The following is a 20,620-nucleotide window of genomic DNA, read 5'->3' as shown; positions in this document are numbered from 1 at the left end:
GCGATGTGTATCTTGTGCGATGATCCCAGCATGAACAGAGCAGGATGTACCTTGCCATATTAAACCATCATCTGCCAACCACCCCGTTAAGCAAGTAAATGATGCACACATACATAAAGCAAAAGATGCAATATCAGATGGCTTATTGAATGAATGATAGCATGTTGTACATAATCTAAGAAAGAATGCAATTGATGCTCATGTAAAGATACGATTATGGGATGAAAACAATTGTTTAAATTATAGATAAAGTATGGTATTCAATAAATAAGGTCGTCTTTGGATAACTATAATAGCTATGACTCGGATGATGATGATGATGATGATGCAAAGGTTCTATGAGTCCGATAACCAAATTGGCACCTTCCCATTAACCATTAACTTTTCAAGAGCGTGGCAGTCTCGGCGTATCCTTTTTATGATGGGTATGCAATTATCGTCAATGGTGCAATACGTGACGCTTCTGTCACCGCCTATTTCGAGGATCTTGAGGCATCTCAATCTTGATAATAAAGACAACCATGTTTGTTTAGCCGCATCCAAAAAGTCCATTTGCACAACTACATGTTCGAGTGTTGAGCGATCCCCCATAGCGACATGATAATCAAAGAATTGCTGTAAGCCATCGTCGTTATCATCGAGGATTTCGCTGTTAATGTCGTTGTCTACGATTTGTACCCTTTTAAGATGATTCAATTTGATCATGGCTTTCGCAATGTCAGGCTGAAAATATGAAAGAGGGATGTCGATTGCGTTGAGGCTGGGTGCGTTCCATACAATCCACTGTAACATAGGGACATCTTGTATATATGGAGCAATATCCGTAAACCGAAGGTCGACTAATCGTGTAAATGATACTGGAGATGACAAGTCGTTCTCAATCCGCAAACTTGTACTATGAGGTTGAACTCGCCCATCAGCTGATATTTTCCAACGAGCATTGTTGACTTCAAGCTTGCCATGAAACTCGAGGATCTCCAATGAATCTCTCTGCTGGTATAAGAACTCGGTAACATCATCTTGATAAAACTTGGCATGGCCCAAATAAGCTGATGTGATCCCTTTTCGATTTAGATGACCATTTGCTGCAGTTACGTCAAAATCGGGGCTCCTGCACCCCAAAGAAACAGCCTGTAGATAAGGACAATGCTTGTGTAAGATAGGCAAAATAGTGGTGGCAGGCATTGGCGATATCTTTAGCATACGTAAGGAAGGAAATCGACTTAGGACGTCGACCATATGATCATGCGTGTGGGTTTGATCTAGTCTTTCGTCGAGTTCAAGGAGCTTGATCTTGGGATAACTTGATGATAACGGCCTAATTGCATCCACACGCATTGTTTTGAGAGATACAAGATTGGGACATGTTTGCAGGAGATCACCCAATTCAAGGCCAGGACACTGATAGACGGCCAAGTGTGTAAGTGAATCAGCAATGATTTGTAATCCATGGATCAATGGAAGGCGAGGAGTTGAACCATGAGGGCCTGATAAACAGAGGATCGATTGCAATTAGCATCATTCCACGTGACATGCCATCCATCATCCACACCACTTACTGAATACCTCGAGTTCTTTTAGATTGGAAAAGTGTGCACGAGAAAAGAGGTCATCCAAATGAACGTCCAACAGAGAAGCACTCAAGGTCTGTACATAGGGTGCAAATCGGATGAGCTGTGCATGGCCATTTTTGAAGGTGACGACTGCTCTACGAAATTGAAACTTCAAGCCCTTGGGTTGCTGCAAGATACGCTCCTGCCAGGTACGTGATACATAAAGAGGCTCATACAATACATCCGGGTCCAAATAGGCTGGCTCCATCCTTGGTATAATATTGGTGATAACGATATCCAATGGCAACCGGCTGATAAAGTCCACGCGTTTGTTGTTGTTGATTACTGCTTCCATTCGATTTTGTTGGAGTTGCTGATAATATGGATCAGAATGCGGTACTGCTTCAAGCCCTTGATCGTATATGGCAATAGCTTCATTGTAGTGCCCTTGCTGCCCATAAATGTCACCATTACACAAATATCCAAGTCCTGATTCAGGTAATATGGCCCTTATAGCTGCTGCATCACGTAACGCTGTCTCAAACTGAGCACTTTTTGCTAATAGTCTTGCACGCTCATTGAGCACCTCGACGAATCGTCGTGCTGCTTGCTTCAACGTCTCGGTTGCCATGGCAATTCGGTTGTCGTCATTATCATGTTGAGCTGTGGTAATGGTGGGCTTCAGCAATTCGGACCAGCTAATGTTGCCTTCCACGGTCATTGGTTGTGTGTGTTGTTGTGTGCGTGGAAAGAAGAGGTATCAAGCCGAAACAGAAAATGACTGGTCGCTGGAATTTGGCGTCCATGGCAACCTGTGTTGTTGTCAATCCCCACAACTCAGCTTCATGAATGTATTGCAATATGCATTGGAGAGAAAGGGGTTGACTTTTCATATTCAAAACATCACACAGTAATGACTGCCAGCCATCTCATTATGCAAGTAGATGATACCACCGTTATACATAAAAGCAAAAGATGCAATGCTAGTTGCCAGATGGCTTTATTGAGACGATTGATCGCATGTTGTACATAGTCTGAGAAGTGTGCTGCTTTGGTAAAGAATACAATTGATGCTCGTGTAAAGATACGATCATGGGATGAAAGCAAACGCTCAATTTATATATGAAGTATGGTATTGAATATGTACTTTTGCCGATAAAAGGTTGTGTTTGGATATCTTTATAATATCAAAGTCCAGATGGTGATGATGATGATGGCTCGGATGATGTCTCGGATGATGGTGATGATGATGTCTCGGATGATGGTGATGATGGTGATGGTGCTAACCAATTGGATATTCTTCGATTGATGATTAACCTTTCGAACGCGGGACAGTCTCGGCGTATCCTTTTCAAGATGTGTTTGCAATTATTGGCAACGAAGCAATCCGTGTAGCTGTTTCGACCGCATAATTCGAGGATCTTGAGGCATCTCAGTCGTGATAATAAAGGCAGCCATGTTTGTCGATATGCACTCACAAAGTACACGCGCACCACCACATGCTGGAGTGTTGAGTGATCCCCCAAGGCAATGTGATGCTGAAAGAACTGGTGGATGCCATCGTAATTGTTGTCGATGGTATTGTCGTCGATGGTATCGTCATCCAAGTCGCCAAGAAGCTCCTCGCGTATCTGTTCTATGTCGTCTGTGGTGTCGTTCTGTTCGACTTCCACCTTTCGAAGATACTTCAATTTGATCATGGCTTTTGCAACAGCAGGTTGAAAATGGGAATGAGGGAGATGGATGGCGCTGAGGTTGGGTGCGTTCAATACAATCCATAGTATCATAGGCACACCTGAAGATGGATCAGTATTCGTAAACCGAAGGTCAACCAATCGTGTGAATGATAATGGAGATGACAGGTCGTTCGCAACCCTTAAAGGTGTGGTATGAGGTTGAACTTGCCCATCATCTGATATTTCCCAAAGAGCATTGTTGATTTCAAGCGTGCCATGAAAATGGAAGACCTCCAATGAATTGCTTTGCTCGTATAAGAACTCGATCAAGTCATGTCGATAATGAACGTTCTCGCCGCCCAAATAAGCTGATGCAATCCCTTCTCCAACAGTTGTTGTAGTTACGGCAACATCCGGGCTCCAGCACTCGAAAGAAATAGCTTGTAGATCAGGACAATGCTTGTGTAAGATAGGCAAGATAGTGGTGGCAGGCATTGGCGATATCTTTAGCATACGTAAGGAAGGGAATCGGCTTAGGACATCAACCATATTCTCATGCGTGCGAGCTCTTTGTTGTAGTCGGTAAAGTACAAGGTGCTTCATCTTGGGATAAATTGATGACAATGATAAGGGCATAACGGCATCCACATCCATTGTTTTGAGATATACAAGATTGGGACACGTCTCCAAAATGTCACGTAATTGAAGACCAGGGCATTCAAGGAGAGTCAAACGAGTCAATGGATCAGCAATCAATTTCAGACCATGGATCAATGGCACATGAGGCGTTGTAGGACCACCTGATAATATAGGAATCATTCGTTTCCATCGTCATGCAACGTGATAAACCATCATCCACACTTACAGAATATACTGAGTTCTTTTAGATTGGAAAAGCTTGCTCGAGAAAAGAGATCATCCAAATGCACGCCGACCAGAGAACCACCCAAGTACTGGACATAGGGAGCAAATCGAATGAGCTGCGCATGGCCATCTTTGAATGTGTTGGTTTCCTCGCCAAAGGAGAACCGTATGCCCTTGGGTTGCTGCAAGATGCGCTCCTGCCATGCACGTGACATGTAAAGAAGCTTGCACGATGATTCAGAATAGAAATCGGGCTGCATCCTTGGTATAATGTTGGTAACGACAACATCGAATGGCAACCGGCTGATGAAATCGACGCGTTTGTTGTTGTTGGCTACTGCTGTCAATCGATGTTGGTGGAGTTGCTGATAATAGGCATCGCATTCAGGCACTGCTTCAAGGCCTTGGTCGTATATGGAAATCGCTGCTGCATGATGGCCTTGTTGACAATACACGTCTCCCATACACAAATATCCAAGCCCTGATTCCGGTGATATGGTCTTTATGGCTGCTGCATCACGTAAAGCTGTATCAAACTGTGCACTGTTGGCTAAAAGCATGGCACGTTCATTGAGCACTTGGACGAATTGGTGGGCCGTTTCCTGCAAAGTCTCTGTTGCTGATGCAATTCGGTTGCCGTCATTGCCATGCTCAGCTGTGACAATGGGGTTCTTCAGCAATTCGGAGCAGGCAATGTTCACTATTGTTGCCATTCGTTGTGCGTGTGCGTGTGTTGGTGAGCGTATTGAATGAAGGAAGAGGTGTCAAGCCGGAACAAAAGGGGACTTGTCAGTGGAATTTCAGCACATTAAAAGAACCACACTCAGCATGGTAGAATAGAAAACTCGATACATGAAATAAGGTTCTAATGCAACCAGCATCCAAAGAAGTAAACCACTGCTGCGATGTGTATCTTGTGCGATGATCCCAGCATGAACAGAGCAGGGTGTACCTTGCCATATTAAACCATCATCTGCCAACCACCCCGTTAAGCAAGTAAATGATGCATACATTATACATAAACCAAAAGATGCAATGTCGGTTGGCTGTATTTAGGAATCGATTTCATGTTGTTGTGCATAACGCGGGCAAGATACTTCTTTAATAAAGATTGCAATTTGACGCTCATGCAAAGATAAGACCTTGGGATGAAAACGAATGTTCGCATTTATTATAGATAAAGTATGGTATTCAATATGGACTTTTCCCGAAATAAATAAGGACATCTTTGGATAATGATAGTGCTCTAATCGTGGTGGAATTCAAGTTTCAGATGATGATGATGATGATGATGCAAAAGGCTCTATGAGTCCGCTAACCAAATCGGCACCTTCCCATTAACCATCAACGTTTCGAGAGCGGGGCAGTCTCGGCGTATCCTTTTCATGATGGGTATGCAATTATCGGCAAGGGTGCAATCCCCATAAGCGATTTTACCGCGTAATTCAAGGACCTTGAGGCATCTCAATTGTGATAATAAAGGCAACCATGTTTGTTCAAATGCATTCACAAAGGGCATGTGCACAACCACATGTTTGAGTGTTGAGTGATCCCCCAAGGCAACATGATGCTCAAAGAATTGGCGAATTCCATGGTAGTAGCCGTCGATGATATTGTCGTCTGTGTGTCCCATAATGTAGTCCTCTTCGATTTGTACCTTTTGGAGATGACCCAATTTGATAATGGCGTTTGCGACAGATGGTTGAAAATTTGAATTATAGATATGGATGGCGTTGAGGTTGGGTGCGTTCAATACAATCCACAGTAGCATAGGCATACTTGAAGATGGAATAATACTCGTAAACCGAAGGTCAACCAATCGCGTAAATGATGATGGAGATAACGGGTCCTTCTCAGGGTGTGAACTTGTATTACGAGGTTGAACTCGCCCATCAGCTGATATTTCCCAAAAGGCATTGTTGACTTGAAGTCTGCCGTGAAAATCCAGGATCTCCAATGACTCTCTCTGCATGTATAAGAACTCGATCAGGTCATCTTGATGATAAAAATCGGCACCTCCCAAATAAGCTGATGTGATCCCTTTTCGATCTTGATGATCATTTGCTGTAGTTACGCCAAAATCCGGGCTCGTGCACCGCAAAGAAATAGCCTCTAGATAAGGACAATGCTGGCGTAGGATAGGCAAAACAGTGGAGGTGCACATTGGTGTAATCTTCAGCATACGTAAGGAAGGAAATCGACTTAGGACATCGACCATGTGTTCATGCGTGTGGGCTTGCTCTCGTTGTTCGTGGAGTTCAAGGAGCTTGATCTTGGGATAACTTGATGATAATGGCATACCTGCATCCACATCCATTGTTTTCAGGGATACAAGATTGGGACATGTCTCCAGGATATCACGCAATTCAAGTTCAGGACACTGATAAATGCCCAAGTGTGTAAGTGAATCAGCAATCATTTGTAATCCATGGATCAATGGAAGGCGAGGCGTTAAACCATGAGGGCCTAACAAAGAAAAAAAAATAGGTCGCAATTAGCATCATGCCACGTGAATCCCATCCATCAACCATCACTTACAGAATATATCGAGTTCTTTTAGATTGGAAAAGTGTGCTCGAGAAAAGAGATCATCCAAATGAACGTCCAATAGACAACCACTCAAGGTCTGAACATAGGGTGCAAATTGAATGAGTTGTGTATGGTCCTTAATAAACGTCTCGACCTGCTTACAAAATTGAAAGTTCAAGCCCTTGGATTGCTGCAAGATACGCTCCTGCCATGTATGTGATACGTAAAGAGGCTCATACAACACATCCGGATCCAAATAGGCTCGCTGGTCCATCCTTGGTATAATGTTGGTAACGACAACATCGAATGGCAACCGGCTGATGAAATCGACGCGTTTGTTGCTGTTGGCTACTGCTGTCAATCGATGTTGGTGGAGTTGCTGATAATAGGCATCGGATTCAGGCACTGCTTCAAGGCCTTGGTCGTATATGGAAATCGCTGCTGCATGATGGCCTTGTTGACAATACACGACTCCCATACACAAGTATCCAAGTGCTGATCCCGGTAATAAGGCGACTATTGCTGCTGCATCACGTAACGCTGTATCAAACTGTGCACTGTTGGCTAAAAGCATGGCACGTTCATTGAGCACCTTGACGAATTGCCGTGTCAGTTGTTGTAGAGTCTCGGTTGCCGTGGCAATTCGGTTGCCGTCATTACCATGTTGAGCTGTGACAATGGTGTCCTCTAGTAATTCGCACCACCTAATGTTCTCGACAACGGTCATTCGTACGTGGTGTATGAGCGTCTGAGTGCAGCAAAGTTGTAAAAGCGAAAAAGACAAGCTGAAAGGAAAAGTCGGGGGAGTTTGTACCTGCTGGTTATACAAGACACGCATCAAGCTGATGAATGATGCTTCTTCCTGCTATTTCGAATAGGGAATGAAGGCACCCGACCATAATCAAACTAGGCTATGGTGTGATTAGTTATGGATTCATCAATATGAATTTGCTATTTTCCTTAGTGTTAAAGTTATTGCAATCCTAATAAACCACACACTTTACGACGCGATGTCATCTTGTTGGATTGCATGATGATTATACAGCCAAATGTGTCAATTGCATTTGCTAAACAAACAACATTATCATAAACCATTTTATACATCCCATTATCTTGGACGGCAAGCTCACGCATCACACGGACCAAAGCAGACCCAAATCGGTGCTGTATTTTGAAGACATGTTAGTCGTGGCAGGTAACGGTGATATGTATGGAAAGCTCCCACACCTCATGTTACACTTCAAGTGTTGACAATCACATAGCACTCGGGCTGGTTGCTAGATTTATTCTTTTTTATACAAATAGATGATATGAAACCAATGATTTATTGTCAAAATAGACTGGTACAGTAAGGAACAATAGTCTTCACTACTCATACACCGGTTGTCCATAGAAGCGCTGATAATTAACCATATCGACACTTTATCATGCAGTCAAAAAGGTTGTCCCCGATTTGTGATTGGCATTTCGGTTTGCATTCATCAATGGTACGTATAGCGCTAGAAGCAGCTTCATGCTTCTCAGGATCAGCAGGAGCAGCAGGAGCGGCTGGAGCATTTGGATCTGGGGCTGCGGGGCTTGCGCCGTCTGGTTGAGCTGCCTTGGGACCTTGCTGCTGGGACATCACCGTAAGTGCAAAGAGAGCAAGGGTAATAAAAAGGGAAAGCTTCAAGTTCATCATGATTGAGTGATATTGGTAATGTACAATGCCCCTCAACGCTGCCATTTTTATAGTTGTGGGATTTCAAGGTTTAGGGAGGGCTGTATAAATGTAATCCGCAACGATGCCAACGATAGCGCATATCCACTTTGCATATGGCGTACCGACTTGTGACCCTTTGTATGTTGTCAAAATGTCATCATCGAAAAGAGCAAAGTATATATCAAAATTCTTGCTAATGCTGTCATCCGTGCTATGCAGTAAAGCTGCAAACAAGTTTACTCCGCTTCGTATGCAAGCTGCACTCCTTGATCAACAAGTCTCTCCTTTATTGGTGTTTTGAAGGTCAACCGCTGCAGACTGAAACTTTATTATGGAGGAACTCAAAGATTGATCAAGGGGATCATTTACGCAATGGACGATGTCAAATAAGCGTGCCATCCAATACACATTGTTGGCGTTTTTATTCATACGAAACCATCATCGTGAATTCTATTCTATTGAAAAGCGCTACAAGGTGCTCATGTTGCAGGAAAAGCGGTGTCTATACAGCTTTGTTTTGCATGAACATTCAAGGAGCGGGCTTAACGCATGACTTATTAGGCGACCTAAACCCTTTTCAAGCGTGGTTAGATCGATGATCAAACGCATCACCAAGGCATGCCGCAATATCCTACAACGCCGTCTGAGAGGTACAATATGAGATGAATTTATATCAATCCATGGTCTCTATCGCATACGCTACAATATGCATGCTTTGGGATGATGGGGAATGTGTCCGTGTAACCTGGTGGCCATAATTGAAGGTAAAACAGCTGGCGGCGTGGTATGGGGGACTTGTTCAAGCTTCTTCTCAACACCAACAACGTCTCTCATTCAATGATCTTACAATAGCCACTTGTTCGATACAATCGACATCCTCTCTTCAGCAGACATTACAGTACATTCCACCCTCTGGTTAATTCTTGACAGAATTACTCAACATACACGGCATCGCTTCTTCCACATTACGACCTTTGACAAGCTTGCTGGTGGATACGACCATATTGCATTATACAAGCTACTCTTCTTCACGCATTGTGTTGCAACATACCTTGGCGACATGCATCCAACCTATCACCCTTATCGACAGCAAGGCCTTGCATTGATCATCATGTGCGAAAATTTGGAGACATCCTTTTGGTTACTTGGCATAACAACATGCACATGTACTCATATTCAAGTGCATCTACATACCAAGGTAAGGAATGGAATGGATTTGGATCGTGGCAAATGGATCTTATCTGACATGATCATCATCGATTAGGGAGATGATGGATGACGGTGGGTCATTCATGTGGCAATTGGCATATCGCATTCGATGAAACCAGTTTCGTATAGTCTTTTGGGCGATATTCAATGACACGGACAACTGGAGGAGCAATCACTTTTCTTCAGGAGTGTATCATCAGCACGGAGCCATCACGTTATATGTCAACCACCATGAGGGTGAGTAGATCCCAGAGCAGGTGACGGACTTCAACTTTTTAATGGTGCTTCTATATAGCTGCAGCTTTGGATCAACTATGGCAACACTCAAGTCGATGATGCTGAGGATGATGGATTGGATGATTGGATCTGCTGGTTGAAACGACGCTCTTTTGCGACACATACATGTTTTCTTTTATCGGCAGCATCCCATGGACCATGTATGCTATTCCACCATCACATGCAACACCAAGAATATGACCACCATGGATGATCCACATACGAGTAGATAGACTTGGTAGACACATTGTATCACAACAACGTTCAAAATCGGTAATACACCTGCTTCGTGACATACACTATTGCTTGCTGGGCTCTTGAGCAGGAAGGGTTGGATATTGGGTATACCATGGATCTACAAGATGTGGATGGGATTGGGATTATCGTGATTTTGGATGATGGATCAAGTGATGGGGGAGCTTCACAATGAGGAGAGCACCGGTTACGTGTTACATGGATTAAGAGTATACAATGAGGATGGGTCACGTGTGCTGTTGGGTGATTGTCACTTATGGGATTCATTGTACTCCTTCTCCTCTTTCTTTGTTCATATTCTTTCCCCTTCGTCATGAATAATGCAACTTTATGGTTTAGAATCCTCTTTAACTCATTCGCTTCGTTTTCAAAATATGGGATGAGAAATGACAGTAGATTAGTGGGTTCTAATATGCATAAAAGAGTTCTTTATTCTAACATTATTGTATGTACATGATCACGAAGGGTGCGCCAGCGCATTATCATTCATCATCTTCTGGTTTTTCTACTATAAGTTTTGCATTGCCCGCCCTTAAAACCCTGACCATAAAATCTGGTACATTACAATGAAGATAGATCCATTCTAAGCTGGGAATTGTCACCAAAATTGCAAAGTCCGGAGTAGGTAAGACTTGCGCCCTGATTCTGATGCATTTGAGTTTCTGTAGGTGACGCAAAGGCTCCATGAAACCCTCAACAAATTCCGCACCATCCATACCCAGAGTCAACTCTTCTAGAGCGGGGCAACCTTGACCGATTTCTTCCCATGCTGATAGGCATTCTTCGGAAATGGTATTCACGAGTATATTCAAGTCCTTGAGGCATCTCAGCTTGAAGATCAAAGGCAGCCATGAAACATGAAACATCTGTGTATCCACGTGTATGATCATTTTCTCGAGTGTTGATTGATCCCCCAATCCAACATGATGTTCCAGAAATTGTTTGATGCCATTGTGGTCGTGATATCTCATTTTTTGAAAGATCTCTAGCTTGGAAAGACGCTTTGCCTTGGTCATGACGTATGCGATCCGTGGTAGAATATGAGACTCGGGGAGATGGATGGCGTTGAGATTCGGTGCCTTCAATATCAACCATATAATAAAAGCTTCAGCTGAAGGATAATCGTGATCCGAAAAACGAATGTCTGTCAATCGCATAAATGCAGTATCTGATGCGTCGTCTTCTTCCTGAATTACTTCTGCAGCCGATGCAGCCCAAGGGTCGTAGTCACCAGCATCCACAATTTCTCCATTTGATATTTCCAACGAAGGGTTATCCGCATTAATCTCGGCGCCAATATCAAACGTTTCCAGTGTCTTTCTGTGCTGGTGTAAGAACTTGATCAAATCATCTTGCATATAGTCGTAATCGTCACCTCCTCCTAGATAAGCCCAGCGGACCCCTTTTCGATTGGGCTGGAAATCCATGTTGTCAAGAAGGTAGTTCCTAGCACCAAAATAAAGCCTTTGAAGATATGGGCAGTGTTCACGTAGAATAGGCAGGATGCTGGATTCGGGCGTATAATGAATTTCAAGTGACAATAAAAAAGGGAATCGACTAAGGACATCCACCATATTGGCATGTGTGAGATCAGGGTCTGATAGGTTGTAAAGTGCTAGGCTCTTCATTTTGGGATAGCGTGATGATGGTGAAGAAGGCATAACTGCATCCACTCGCATTGTTAACAAGGATTCAAGGTTGGGGCACGATTCCAGGATATCACGTAATTGAATAGAAGGACTCAAATAAATAGCCAAATGCGTCAAAGAATCAGCAATCAGTCGAAGGCCGTTGACCAATGGACGACGTAGAGTGGTGTCATTACCTAAAAACAAACGTCATTCGCATCCATCATGCCACATAATCCATAACCACTCCCAATACTCACAGCATATATTCATGTTCTTAAGATTAGAAAAGCGTCCTCGGGAAAAGAGATCCTCTAACTCTGCATCATCGAACACATTGCCATGTAACTTTTGAACATAGGGAGCAAATCGGACAAGTTGATCATGGCCCCTCTTGAAGGTCTCAGTCTCTTCGCCGAAATCAAAGTCCAAGCCATTAGGTTGCTGCAAGAAACGTTCCTTCCAGGTACGTGATACATAAAGATACTCGCATAAGAAATCTGAATGGAACTTGGGATCCACCCTGGGTATAATGTTGGTGATAACGATATCCAATGGAAGCTGACTGATATAATCGACGCGTTTGTTGCTGTTGGCTACTGCTACCGATCGATGCTGCTGAAGTTGCTGGTAATATTGATCCGATTCAGGCACTGCTGCAAGTCCTTGGTCGTACATGGCAATAGCTGCTGCATAACGTCCTTGCTGACACTGCACGTCTCCTGTAGTCAAGTACCCAAAACCTGATCCTGGTAATATGGTCCTTATGGCTGCTGCATCGCGTAACGCTGCATCAAACTGGGCACTGTTGGCGAAAAGCCTGGCACGGTCATTAAGGACTTGGACCAATTGTTCTACTGTTCGTTTGAAAGCCCCGTTTGCCGTGGCAATTCGGTTGCCGTCATTACCATGTTGAGCTGTGAGTGATATGTTGTTCAGTAATTGGGTCCAGTCAATGTTCTCTACGGCGGTCATTCGTTGGCGTGTAATGTTGTGCGCGTCGAACAAAGCAGTACAAGCAAAGAGGTGAAGCCGAAGCCAAACATGGCTTGGTGGTGGAATTTCAACCCAAAGGAACTCAACCCTCCAATTGATGTGGTCAACTCAACTTGGTAGAGTAGAAAGCTAGCTGCATGAAATCATATCATTCGAGGAAGTAAATGTCTTTTTCTTATGCATACATACCATCTCGCGTGACAACACAGCTTGTACATGACCAGATGTTGCCATGTTGGTATCCATAGCAACGTCCCGCATCGGGCAACGAATGTCGCACATATAGTTTAATCGTGCATGTGATACAATTTCCAAATGGCTTTATTGAGAATATCGATTGCATACTATCAATACATAGATATATAACGTGTAATGCTCAAACGCATTGACCCTCATACAATCATGGAAGGAGACAAGCTGTTCTTTATTATGAGACATCTACGTTATGCATCATCATCATCAATAAGTTCGACTTTTGGAATATGATCTTGTAACATCTCGAGCATATCGTCTTCAACAATGGATGGCAAATGGAGTTGTTTCAAATTCTTGAATGCGCATAGATCCATAAGGTCGTCGTTGGATAAAGACTCGGCGCCAATTCTAAGGCATTCGAGGTTTGGATGTTTACACAAAGACTTGAAGAGGTCATCAGGCAACCCGCAATCAGCATGACCAAGGGTTAACTCTTTTAGAGCGGGACAACCTTGACCTATCTCTTCCATGACAGGTATACAATCTTCAGAAATGCTTCCAGCGAGTAATTTCAGGTTCCTGAGACATTTCAACCGGGCCAATAAACGTATCCATGGGGTACGAGACATACCCAAATTCACCACGCGTATAATGACCTCTTCAAGTGTGGAGCCACTTCCCATTGTTTCAATATGATACCCCAAGAATCGCTCGATGCCTTCATCGCCACCATTTCCCCACGAATGAAAGATCTCTAACTTGCAAAGATGTCTCGCGTTGATCATGGCGTTTGCGATATCAAGTTGAAAATATGATTTGCGGAGACGGATAGTATTGAGATTCGGGGCGTTGGATATCATCCATAATATGAATTCATGGCATGAAGATAGCTCAGGACCCGTAAACATGATGCTGTCCAATCTCATGAAAAAAGCCTGTGGCAGAGTTGGGTCCCTTGCATAACGTGAATGCGGCCGTGGTACATCATCCACCTGCTGTATTCGTACTTTTCCATTCGCCAATCTCCAATAAGAATTGTTTGCATCCATAATGCCGCGGAATGTAAACTTCTCCAATGATTCGATATGCACATGTAGGAACCCAATCACATCGTCTTGATTAAAGATGTCTTCTTCATTCGCTCCTAGAGAGACAAAAGTGACCCCATTCCCATTTGGATGCACATCAATGATGTCGTCTGAGAAAGAACTCCTGAGCCCATAATGCAGTATTTGTAGATGAGGACAACATTGGTGTAGAATAGACAAGATACTTGAAGAGGGCATTGGCGTGATCTTCAATGACTGTAATGAAGGAAATCGACCGAGGATGTCCACCATGTTATCATGTTGACTGCGAGCTGTTTCTGATATCGCGTGCAGTGCAAGATGAGTCACCTTGGGATACGTTGATGACGACGATGAAGGCACAATAGCATCCACATTCATTGTTTCAAGAGATACAAGATTGGGACACGTCTCCACAATGTCACGTAATTGAAGACCAGGGCACTCATAGAGAGACAAATGAGTCAATGAATCAGCAACCATTTGCAGACCATGGATCAATGGAAGACGAGGCGTTGTAGGAGCACCTACAAAATAATAAAAGCAAAAGATCATTCGCATCCATTATGCCACGTGACATCCCATCGTCCCCACCACTTACAGATTATACTGAGTTCTTTTAGATTGGAAAAGCTTGCTCGAGAAAAGAGTTCATCCAGACGAACGTCCAAGAGAGAGCCACCCAAGAACTGGACATGAGGTGCAAATTGGATGAGTTGTGCATGGCCCTCTTTGAACGTGTTGGCTTCTTCACCAAAGGAGAACTTCAAGCCCTTGGATTGCTGGAAGATTCGCTCCTGCCATTCACGTGATACGTAAAGAATCTCGCACGATGATTCGGAATAGAACCTGGGCTGCATCCTTGGTACAATGTGGGTGATCACAATATCCAATGGAAGCTGACTGATGAAATCCACGCGTTTGCTGTTGTTGGCTATTGCTGTCATTCGATGTTGCTGAAGTTGCTGATAATATGGATCGGATTCGGGCACTGCTTCAAGGCCTTGATCGTATATGGAAATGGCTGCTGCATGATGTCCTTGTTGACAATACACGTCTCCCATACACAAGTATCCAATTCCTGAACCTGGTATTAGGGTCCTTGTGGCTGCTGCATCATGTAACGCTGCATCAAATTGAGCACTGTTGGCTAAAAGCATGGCACGTTCATTGAGCACCTTGACGAATTGGTGTGCTGTTTGCTGTAGAGTCTCGGTAGCCGCTGCAATTCGGTTGTTGTCATTGGAATGTTCAGCCGTGGCAATGGGGTGCTTCAGCAATTGGGACCAGCTAATGTCGTCTTCCATGGTCATTCGTTGTGGTGAGCGAGACTGAAAGGTGCGAAGGAGTTGAAGCAAAGAAGGGAGTTCAAAGAATGAGTGTGGTCAATGCGAATGGGCTGATCTGAGGTTACACACACCTTGAGCGCATACACTAAGCTCATGATCAATAAAGCCCTTAGTGATCACGTATATAGATTCGATCTTGCGTATGTCTTGTTACATAATAAAGTATCAAAGTATGGCAAAAGATGGACACCTTAGCATTCATTGCCTTTCAATTGACCTCTTGAAATAGCTGATGGATCGTTCTATAATATGCATTCATGTAATACCTTACAGCAAAAGTGTGGGAGGCGATCAAATGTTATCATCTGTGCTTGGTAAAACGTGGCAATCTGCATTAGATGCATTAGGGGCTTTAACCGAGACGATGCTCCAAAGAGAATGGATGATTGGAAGTGCCTCAAAGTAACCAATTCCATCATGTCCCAAAGACATCCTCGTCCTCTAGATTTACGTTACACACATACACTTGACAATGACAGATGCATAATCCAAGAGATAGCATTTAAAGATTGTAAAGACACGATCATGGAATTACATAAAAAAAGGTGTTGAATTTATTATGGGATATCTACATATGCACTACCATCGTCGAGGATACATCTCGATTGTTTGTATATGGTCTTGCAACATCTCAAGTAAATCATCTGAAACATGACACTCAAGTTGGAGTTTTTTCAAATTTCTGAATGTACACAAGGCGATAGCGTCATCGGCAGATAAAGATCCAGTCCCAATCTTAAGACATTCGAGATTCGGATGTACACGCAAAGGCTTCAAAAGACCATCAGCTACCATCGAGTTAGGCAAGCCAAGGATTAACTTTTCGAGAGCGGGACAGCCTTTTCCTATCGATATGATGAGTGGGAAGCAACGGCCAGGAATTCTGTCAGTGATTAATTTGAGCTTCTTGAGACGTTTTAACTCCGGAGCTAACGGTATCCATGCTACGTCGGGTGTCCCTCTTAACATGACCAATTCTTCAAGCGTTGATTGATGTCCCATTTCAACATGATGTTTCAAGAACTGAATGATGCCTCCACAATCGTCTTCATCCTCGTCCTCGTCCTCGTCTTCATCATCGTCATAATTTCTCCACTTTTGAAGGACCTCGATCTTGGAAAGATGTTTCAACTGAATCATGGCGTTTGCAACGTTGGGTCGAAAATACCAGGCGCCGATATGGATCGTTTTCATATTAGGAGCGTTCGATATCAACCATGTGAGAAAAACACTGGAATAAGATTCTTCAGGACCCCGAAAATCAACCTTGGTCAGCCGCTTGAATGAAGTGTCAGATTGGGTTGGATCATCATCATCGCCACAACGTATGTGTGAATGTTGATCATCCCTTTATTGTATCACTTTTCCATTCTCCAATTTCCAAAAAGAGTCGCCATCATCAATGTCGCCGCGAAACTCAAGCTCTTCCAATGAATCTCGATGCAAGTGCAAGAAATGGATCAGGTCATTATGCATATAGACATCATTTCTTCCTTCTCTTAGATGAGCTGATATGATTCCTTTTCTTCCATTGGGACGAACATCCGTTGGGCGATAATTTCTGCCACCGAAATAAAGGACCTGTAGATATGGGCAATGCTCGTGTAGGATCGTCAAGAGGCTGGAGTCGGGCATTGGTGAAACCTCGAAGGACAATAAAGAAGGGAACCGGCCGAGGAGATCAACCATGTTGTCATTACCACGAGCTGTTTCGGATACGTCGTGAATTGCTAGGTACGTGATCTTGGGATAGCGTGATGAAGGCGATGAAGGCATAACAATATCCACACCCGATACAAAGAGAGATACAATATTCGGACATGTTTCCAGGATGTCACGCAGCTGAATACAAGGGTGCCCGTTAATGGACAAATGTGTCAGCGTATCAGCGACCAGCCGAAGACCATTGATGAATGGAAGACGAGCGGATGCCAAAGAACCTAACAAAAAAGGGGTTCAAATCCAAGACACATATGCACACACATACGCCGCCATCCATTCACTTACCATTTATATCTAGCTCCTTTAGATTTGAAAACCGTGCTCGAGAAAAAAGATCATCCAACTGTATGGCAAAAATGATAAAGCCTGACAACCTCTGTACATAGGGTGCAAACCGAATAAGTTGATTGTGATTCTTCGCAAGTGTCTGCTTCTCTAGGCCAAAATCAAAGTTCAAGCCGTTAGGTTGCTGAAGGAAACGCTTCTGCCATGTACGTGATACATACAGATAGTCGCATAACGAATCTGAATAGAACTTGCTCTCTACCCTGGGTAGAATGTTGGTGATGACGATATCCAATGGCAACCGGCTGATAAAATCCACGCGTTTGCTGTTGTTGGCTATTGCTGCCTTTCGATGTTGTTGGAGTTGCTGGTAATAGTCGTCTGATTTAGGTACTGTTATAAGCCCTTGATCGTATATGGAAATGGCTGCTGCATAGCGTCTTTGTTGACAATACACGTCTCCTGTACACAAGTATCCAAGCCCTGATCTCGGTAATAGGGCCCTCATAGCTGCTGCATCACGTATCGCTGTATCAAACTGGGCACTGTCGGCGAAAAGCCGGGCACGATCATTGAGCACCTTGACGAATTGGTGAGCTGCTTGTTTCAAAGCCTTGGTTGCTGCTACAATTCGGTTGCCGTCATTACCATGTTGAGCCGTGATAACTGTGTCCTTTAGTAAATCAGACCAGGCATAGTCCTTGACAATGGTCATTTGTCGGGGTGTGTGCGCGTCGAATAAAGTAGTGGTAAAAGCAAAAGAGGTGAAGCCCAAGCAATAAACATGACTTGCCCGTGGAATTTGAACACAAAAGGACTTCAACCCTCCAATTGAGATGCATGAAATGATCTTTTCCTGATGCATACATACCATCGTGTGACATGTACGCGACTATAGGTTGCCATGTCGGTAGTATCCATGGGAACGTCCTGCATTGGACAATGAATGGCGCACCATTTTCCTCGCCCAGATACGGCATATAGTACTAAACATGCATGTGATGACCCACATCAAATGGCTTTATTGAAAGATTGATTGCATTCCATATACATAAATGTATTTAAAATGTTGTCTTTTATTATGAGAGAGCTATGCTATGCATCATCATCAAGTAATCTCGACTTTGTGGATATGATCCCGTAACATCTTAAGCGTACGGTCTGCAACAGTGAATTGGAGTTGGAGTTGTTTCAAATTGTTGAACGCGCATAGATCCATAAGGTCCTCGTGAGATAAAGGTCCAGTGCCGATCCTAAGGCTTTCAATATCTGGATGTTTGCACAAGGGCTTGATAAGGCCATGAGCCAACTCGGAATCAGCATGGCCAAGGGTAACCTCTTTTAGAGCGGGGCAGCCTTGACCTATCTCCTCCATGACAGGTATGCAATCTTCAGAAATCCTTAACACGAGTAACTTGAGGTTCTTGAGACACTTCAACCGCGACAATAATCGTATCCATAGGGCCACAGTCGTATCCACATTTACCATGCGTATAATGACCTCTTCAAGTGTTGATCCATCTCCCATTGCAATATGATAATCCAAGAACCGCTTGATGCCTTCATTGCCCTCATATCCAAGTGAATGAAAGATCTCTAATTTGGAAAGATGCTTTGCTTTGATCATGGCGTTTGCGATATCGGGTTGAAAATAGCATTTGAGGAGACTGATGGCGCTGAGATACGGAGCGTTTGATACCATCCACAACATGAATCCATGACTTAAAGATCGCCTAGTACCCGAAAACAGCATGCTGGTCAATCTCATGAAAAAGGTCCCTGGCAGAGTTGGGTCGCTTCCATGTAGTGGAACATCAACTTGATCATCATCATTATCCGCCTGCTGCTGTACTTGCACTCGTCCATTCTCGAATTTCCAATAAGAACCGTCTACATCCATTGTGCCGCGGAATTCAAACTTCTCCAGTGAATCGATATGCATATGCAGTAACCCAACCAAATCGTCTTGTCGAACGATGTCTCCTTCATTCGCTCCTATACACGCCAATGCGAGTCCTTTCCGATTTGGATGCAACTCAATGGTGTCGTCTGAGAAACAGCTGCTGATTCCATAATACAGCATTTGTAGATGAGGGCAATGTTGATGTAGAATAGACAAGATACTTGAGGAGGGCATTGGCGAAATTTCAAGTACCCGTAAAGAAGGAAATCGACTAAGGATATCCACCATATTGCCATGGGCGACTTCGGTGTCTGATAACGAGTACAGTGCAAGGTGCGTCATCTTGGGATAAATTGATGAAGACGATAACGGCATAATTGCATTCACATGCATTGTTTTCAGAGACACAAGATTGTGACACGTCTCCAGGATATCACGTAATTGAAGAAATGGGCACTCATACAGGGTCAAATGGGTAAGAGAATCAGCAATCATTCGTAGGCCATGGATCATTGGAAGACGAGGCGTTGTAGGAGCACCTAATGATATAAACATCCTTCGTTACCATCATCATGCCATGCGACATGTCACCGTGATCCCCACACCACTTACATCTTATATCGAGTTTCTTTAAAGTGGAAAAGCGTGCTCGAGAAAAGAGTTCATCCAAACGAACGTTCAAGAGAGAACCATGCAAGGTTTGAACATAGGGTGCAAATTGGAGGAGTTGTACATGGCCCTTTTTGAAGGTGTTGGTTTCACTGCCAAAGTTGAATCGTAAGCCATTAGGTTGCTGCAAGATGCGATTCTGCCATGCACGTGATACGTAAAGAAGCTTGCACGATGATTCAAAATAGAACTTGGGCTGCACTCTGGGTATAATGTTGGTGATGACAATATCCAGTGGCAATTGGCTGATAAAATCGACGCGTTTATCGTTGTTGGCTATGGCTTTCACGCGTTGATATTGGAGTTGCTGATGATGTGGATCTGATTCGGGTACTGCTTCAAGCCCTTGATCGTATATGGAAATCGCTGCTGCATAATGGCCTTGTTGACAATAGATGTCTCCTGTACACAAGTATCCAAGTCCTGAACCTGGTAATAGGGCTCGTATGGCTGCTGCATCACGTAAAGCTGTATCAAACTGGGCACTGTTGGCTAAAAGCGTGGCACGTTCATTGAGCACTTGGACGAATTGGTGGGCCGTTTGCTGCAAAGTTCCTGTTGCTGCTGCAATTCGGTTGTTGTCATTCCCATGTTGAGCTGTGAGGATCGAGTGCTTCAGCAATTGGGACCAGCTAATGTTGTCTTCCATGGTCATTCGTTGTGGTGTATGAGGTTGAGTGGTGCGAAGGAGTAAAAGCAAAGAAGGGAGTTCAAAGAATGAGTGTGGTCAATGCAAATGGGG

General features: G+C 43.7%; 8 protein-coding genes across 8 annotated transcripts; all 8 read right to left on the bottom strand.

The window, feature by feature from the left end:
- Positions 1–336: 336 nt before the first annotated feature.
- On the bottom strand, positions 337–2,274 carry O0I10_011659 (uncharacterized protein; the record flags this gene model as incomplete). The annotated part of the gene is made up of 2 exons (XM_058491623.1): positions 337–1,487; positions 1,560–2,274. The coding sequence occupies 2 exons, from the start codon at positions 2,272–2,274 to the stop codon at positions 337–339; spliced, it is 1,866 nt and encodes a 621-aa protein (XP_058337628.1).
- A 466-nt stretch (positions 2,275–2,740) lies between these two features.
- On the bottom strand, positions 2,741–4,806 carry O0I10_011658 (uncharacterized protein; the record flags this gene model as incomplete). The annotated part of the gene is made up of 2 exons (XM_058491622.1): positions 2,741–4,029; positions 4,095–4,806. The coding sequence occupies 2 exons, from the start codon at positions 4,804–4,806 to the stop codon at positions 2,741–2,743; spliced, it is 2,001 nt and encodes a 666-aa protein (XP_058337627.1).
- Positions 4,807–5,396: 590 nt separating this feature from the next.
- Positions 5,397–7,349, bottom strand: O0I10_011657 (uncharacterized protein; the record flags this gene model as incomplete). Its single annotated transcript, XM_058491621.1, has 2 exons — positions 5,397–6,559; positions 6,632–7,349. The coding sequence occupies 2 exons, from the start codon at positions 7,347–7,349 to the stop codon at positions 5,397–5,399; spliced, it is 1,881 nt and encodes a 626-aa protein (XP_058337626.1).
- A 678-nt stretch (positions 7,350–8,027) lies between these two features.
- O0I10_011656 (uncharacterized protein) lies at positions 8,028–8,246 on the bottom strand (the record flags this gene model as incomplete). The annotated part of the gene is made up of 1 exon (XM_058491620.1): positions 8,028–8,246. The coding sequence occupies one exon, from the start codon at positions 8,244–8,246 to the stop codon at positions 8,028–8,030; it is 219 nt and encodes a 72-aa protein (XP_058337625.1).
- A 2,300-nt stretch (positions 8,247–10,546) lies between these two features.
- Positions 10,547–12,667, bottom strand: O0I10_011655 (uncharacterized protein; the record flags this gene model as incomplete). The annotated part of the gene is made up of 2 exons (XM_058491619.1): positions 10,547–11,889; positions 11,953–12,667. The coding sequence occupies 2 exons, from the start codon at positions 12,665–12,667 to the stop codon at positions 10,547–10,549; spliced, it is 2,058 nt and encodes a 685-aa protein (XP_058337624.1).
- Positions 12,668–13,131: 464 nt separating this feature from the next.
- Positions 13,132–15,263, bottom strand: O0I10_011654 (uncharacterized protein; the record flags this gene model as incomplete). The annotated part of the gene is made up of 2 exons (XM_058491618.1): positions 13,132–14,477; positions 14,552–15,263. 2 exons carry the CDS (start codon positions 15,261–15,263, stop codon positions 13,132–13,134), a joined length of 2,058 nt encoding a protein of 685 aa, XP_058337623.1.
- A 615-nt stretch (positions 15,264–15,878) lies between these two features.
- On the bottom strand, positions 15,879–18,021 carry O0I10_011653 (uncharacterized protein; the record flags this gene model as incomplete). Its single annotated transcript, XM_058491617.1, has 3 exons — positions 15,879–16,577; positions 16,662–17,239; positions 17,307–18,021. The coding sequence occupies 3 exons, from the start codon at positions 18,019–18,021 to the stop codon at positions 15,879–15,881; spliced, it is 1,992 nt and encodes a 663-aa protein (XP_058337622.1).
- Positions 18,022–18,414: 393 nt separating this feature from the next.
- O0I10_011652 (uncharacterized protein) lies at positions 18,415–20,533 on the bottom strand (the record flags this gene model as incomplete). Its single annotated transcript, XM_058491616.1, has 2 exons — positions 18,415–19,748; positions 19,822–20,533. The coding sequence occupies 2 exons, from the start codon at positions 20,531–20,533 to the stop codon at positions 18,415–18,417; spliced, it is 2,046 nt and encodes a 681-aa protein (XP_058337621.1).
- Between the last annotated feature and the right edge of the window lie 87 nt (positions 20,534–20,620).

Source organism: Lichtheimia ornata (assembly GCF_029851405.1).
Source record: "Lichtheimia ornata isolate CBS 291.66 chromosome Unknown scaffold00096, whole genome shotgun sequence".
Classification (NCBI taxonomy): Eukaryota; Fungi; Mucoromycota; class Mucoromycetes; order Mucorales; family Lichtheimiaceae; genus Lichtheimia; species Lichtheimia ornata.
The sequence above is the reverse complement of the archived record's forward strand: the minus strand, read 5'-3'. Positions and strand labels throughout refer to the sequence as shown.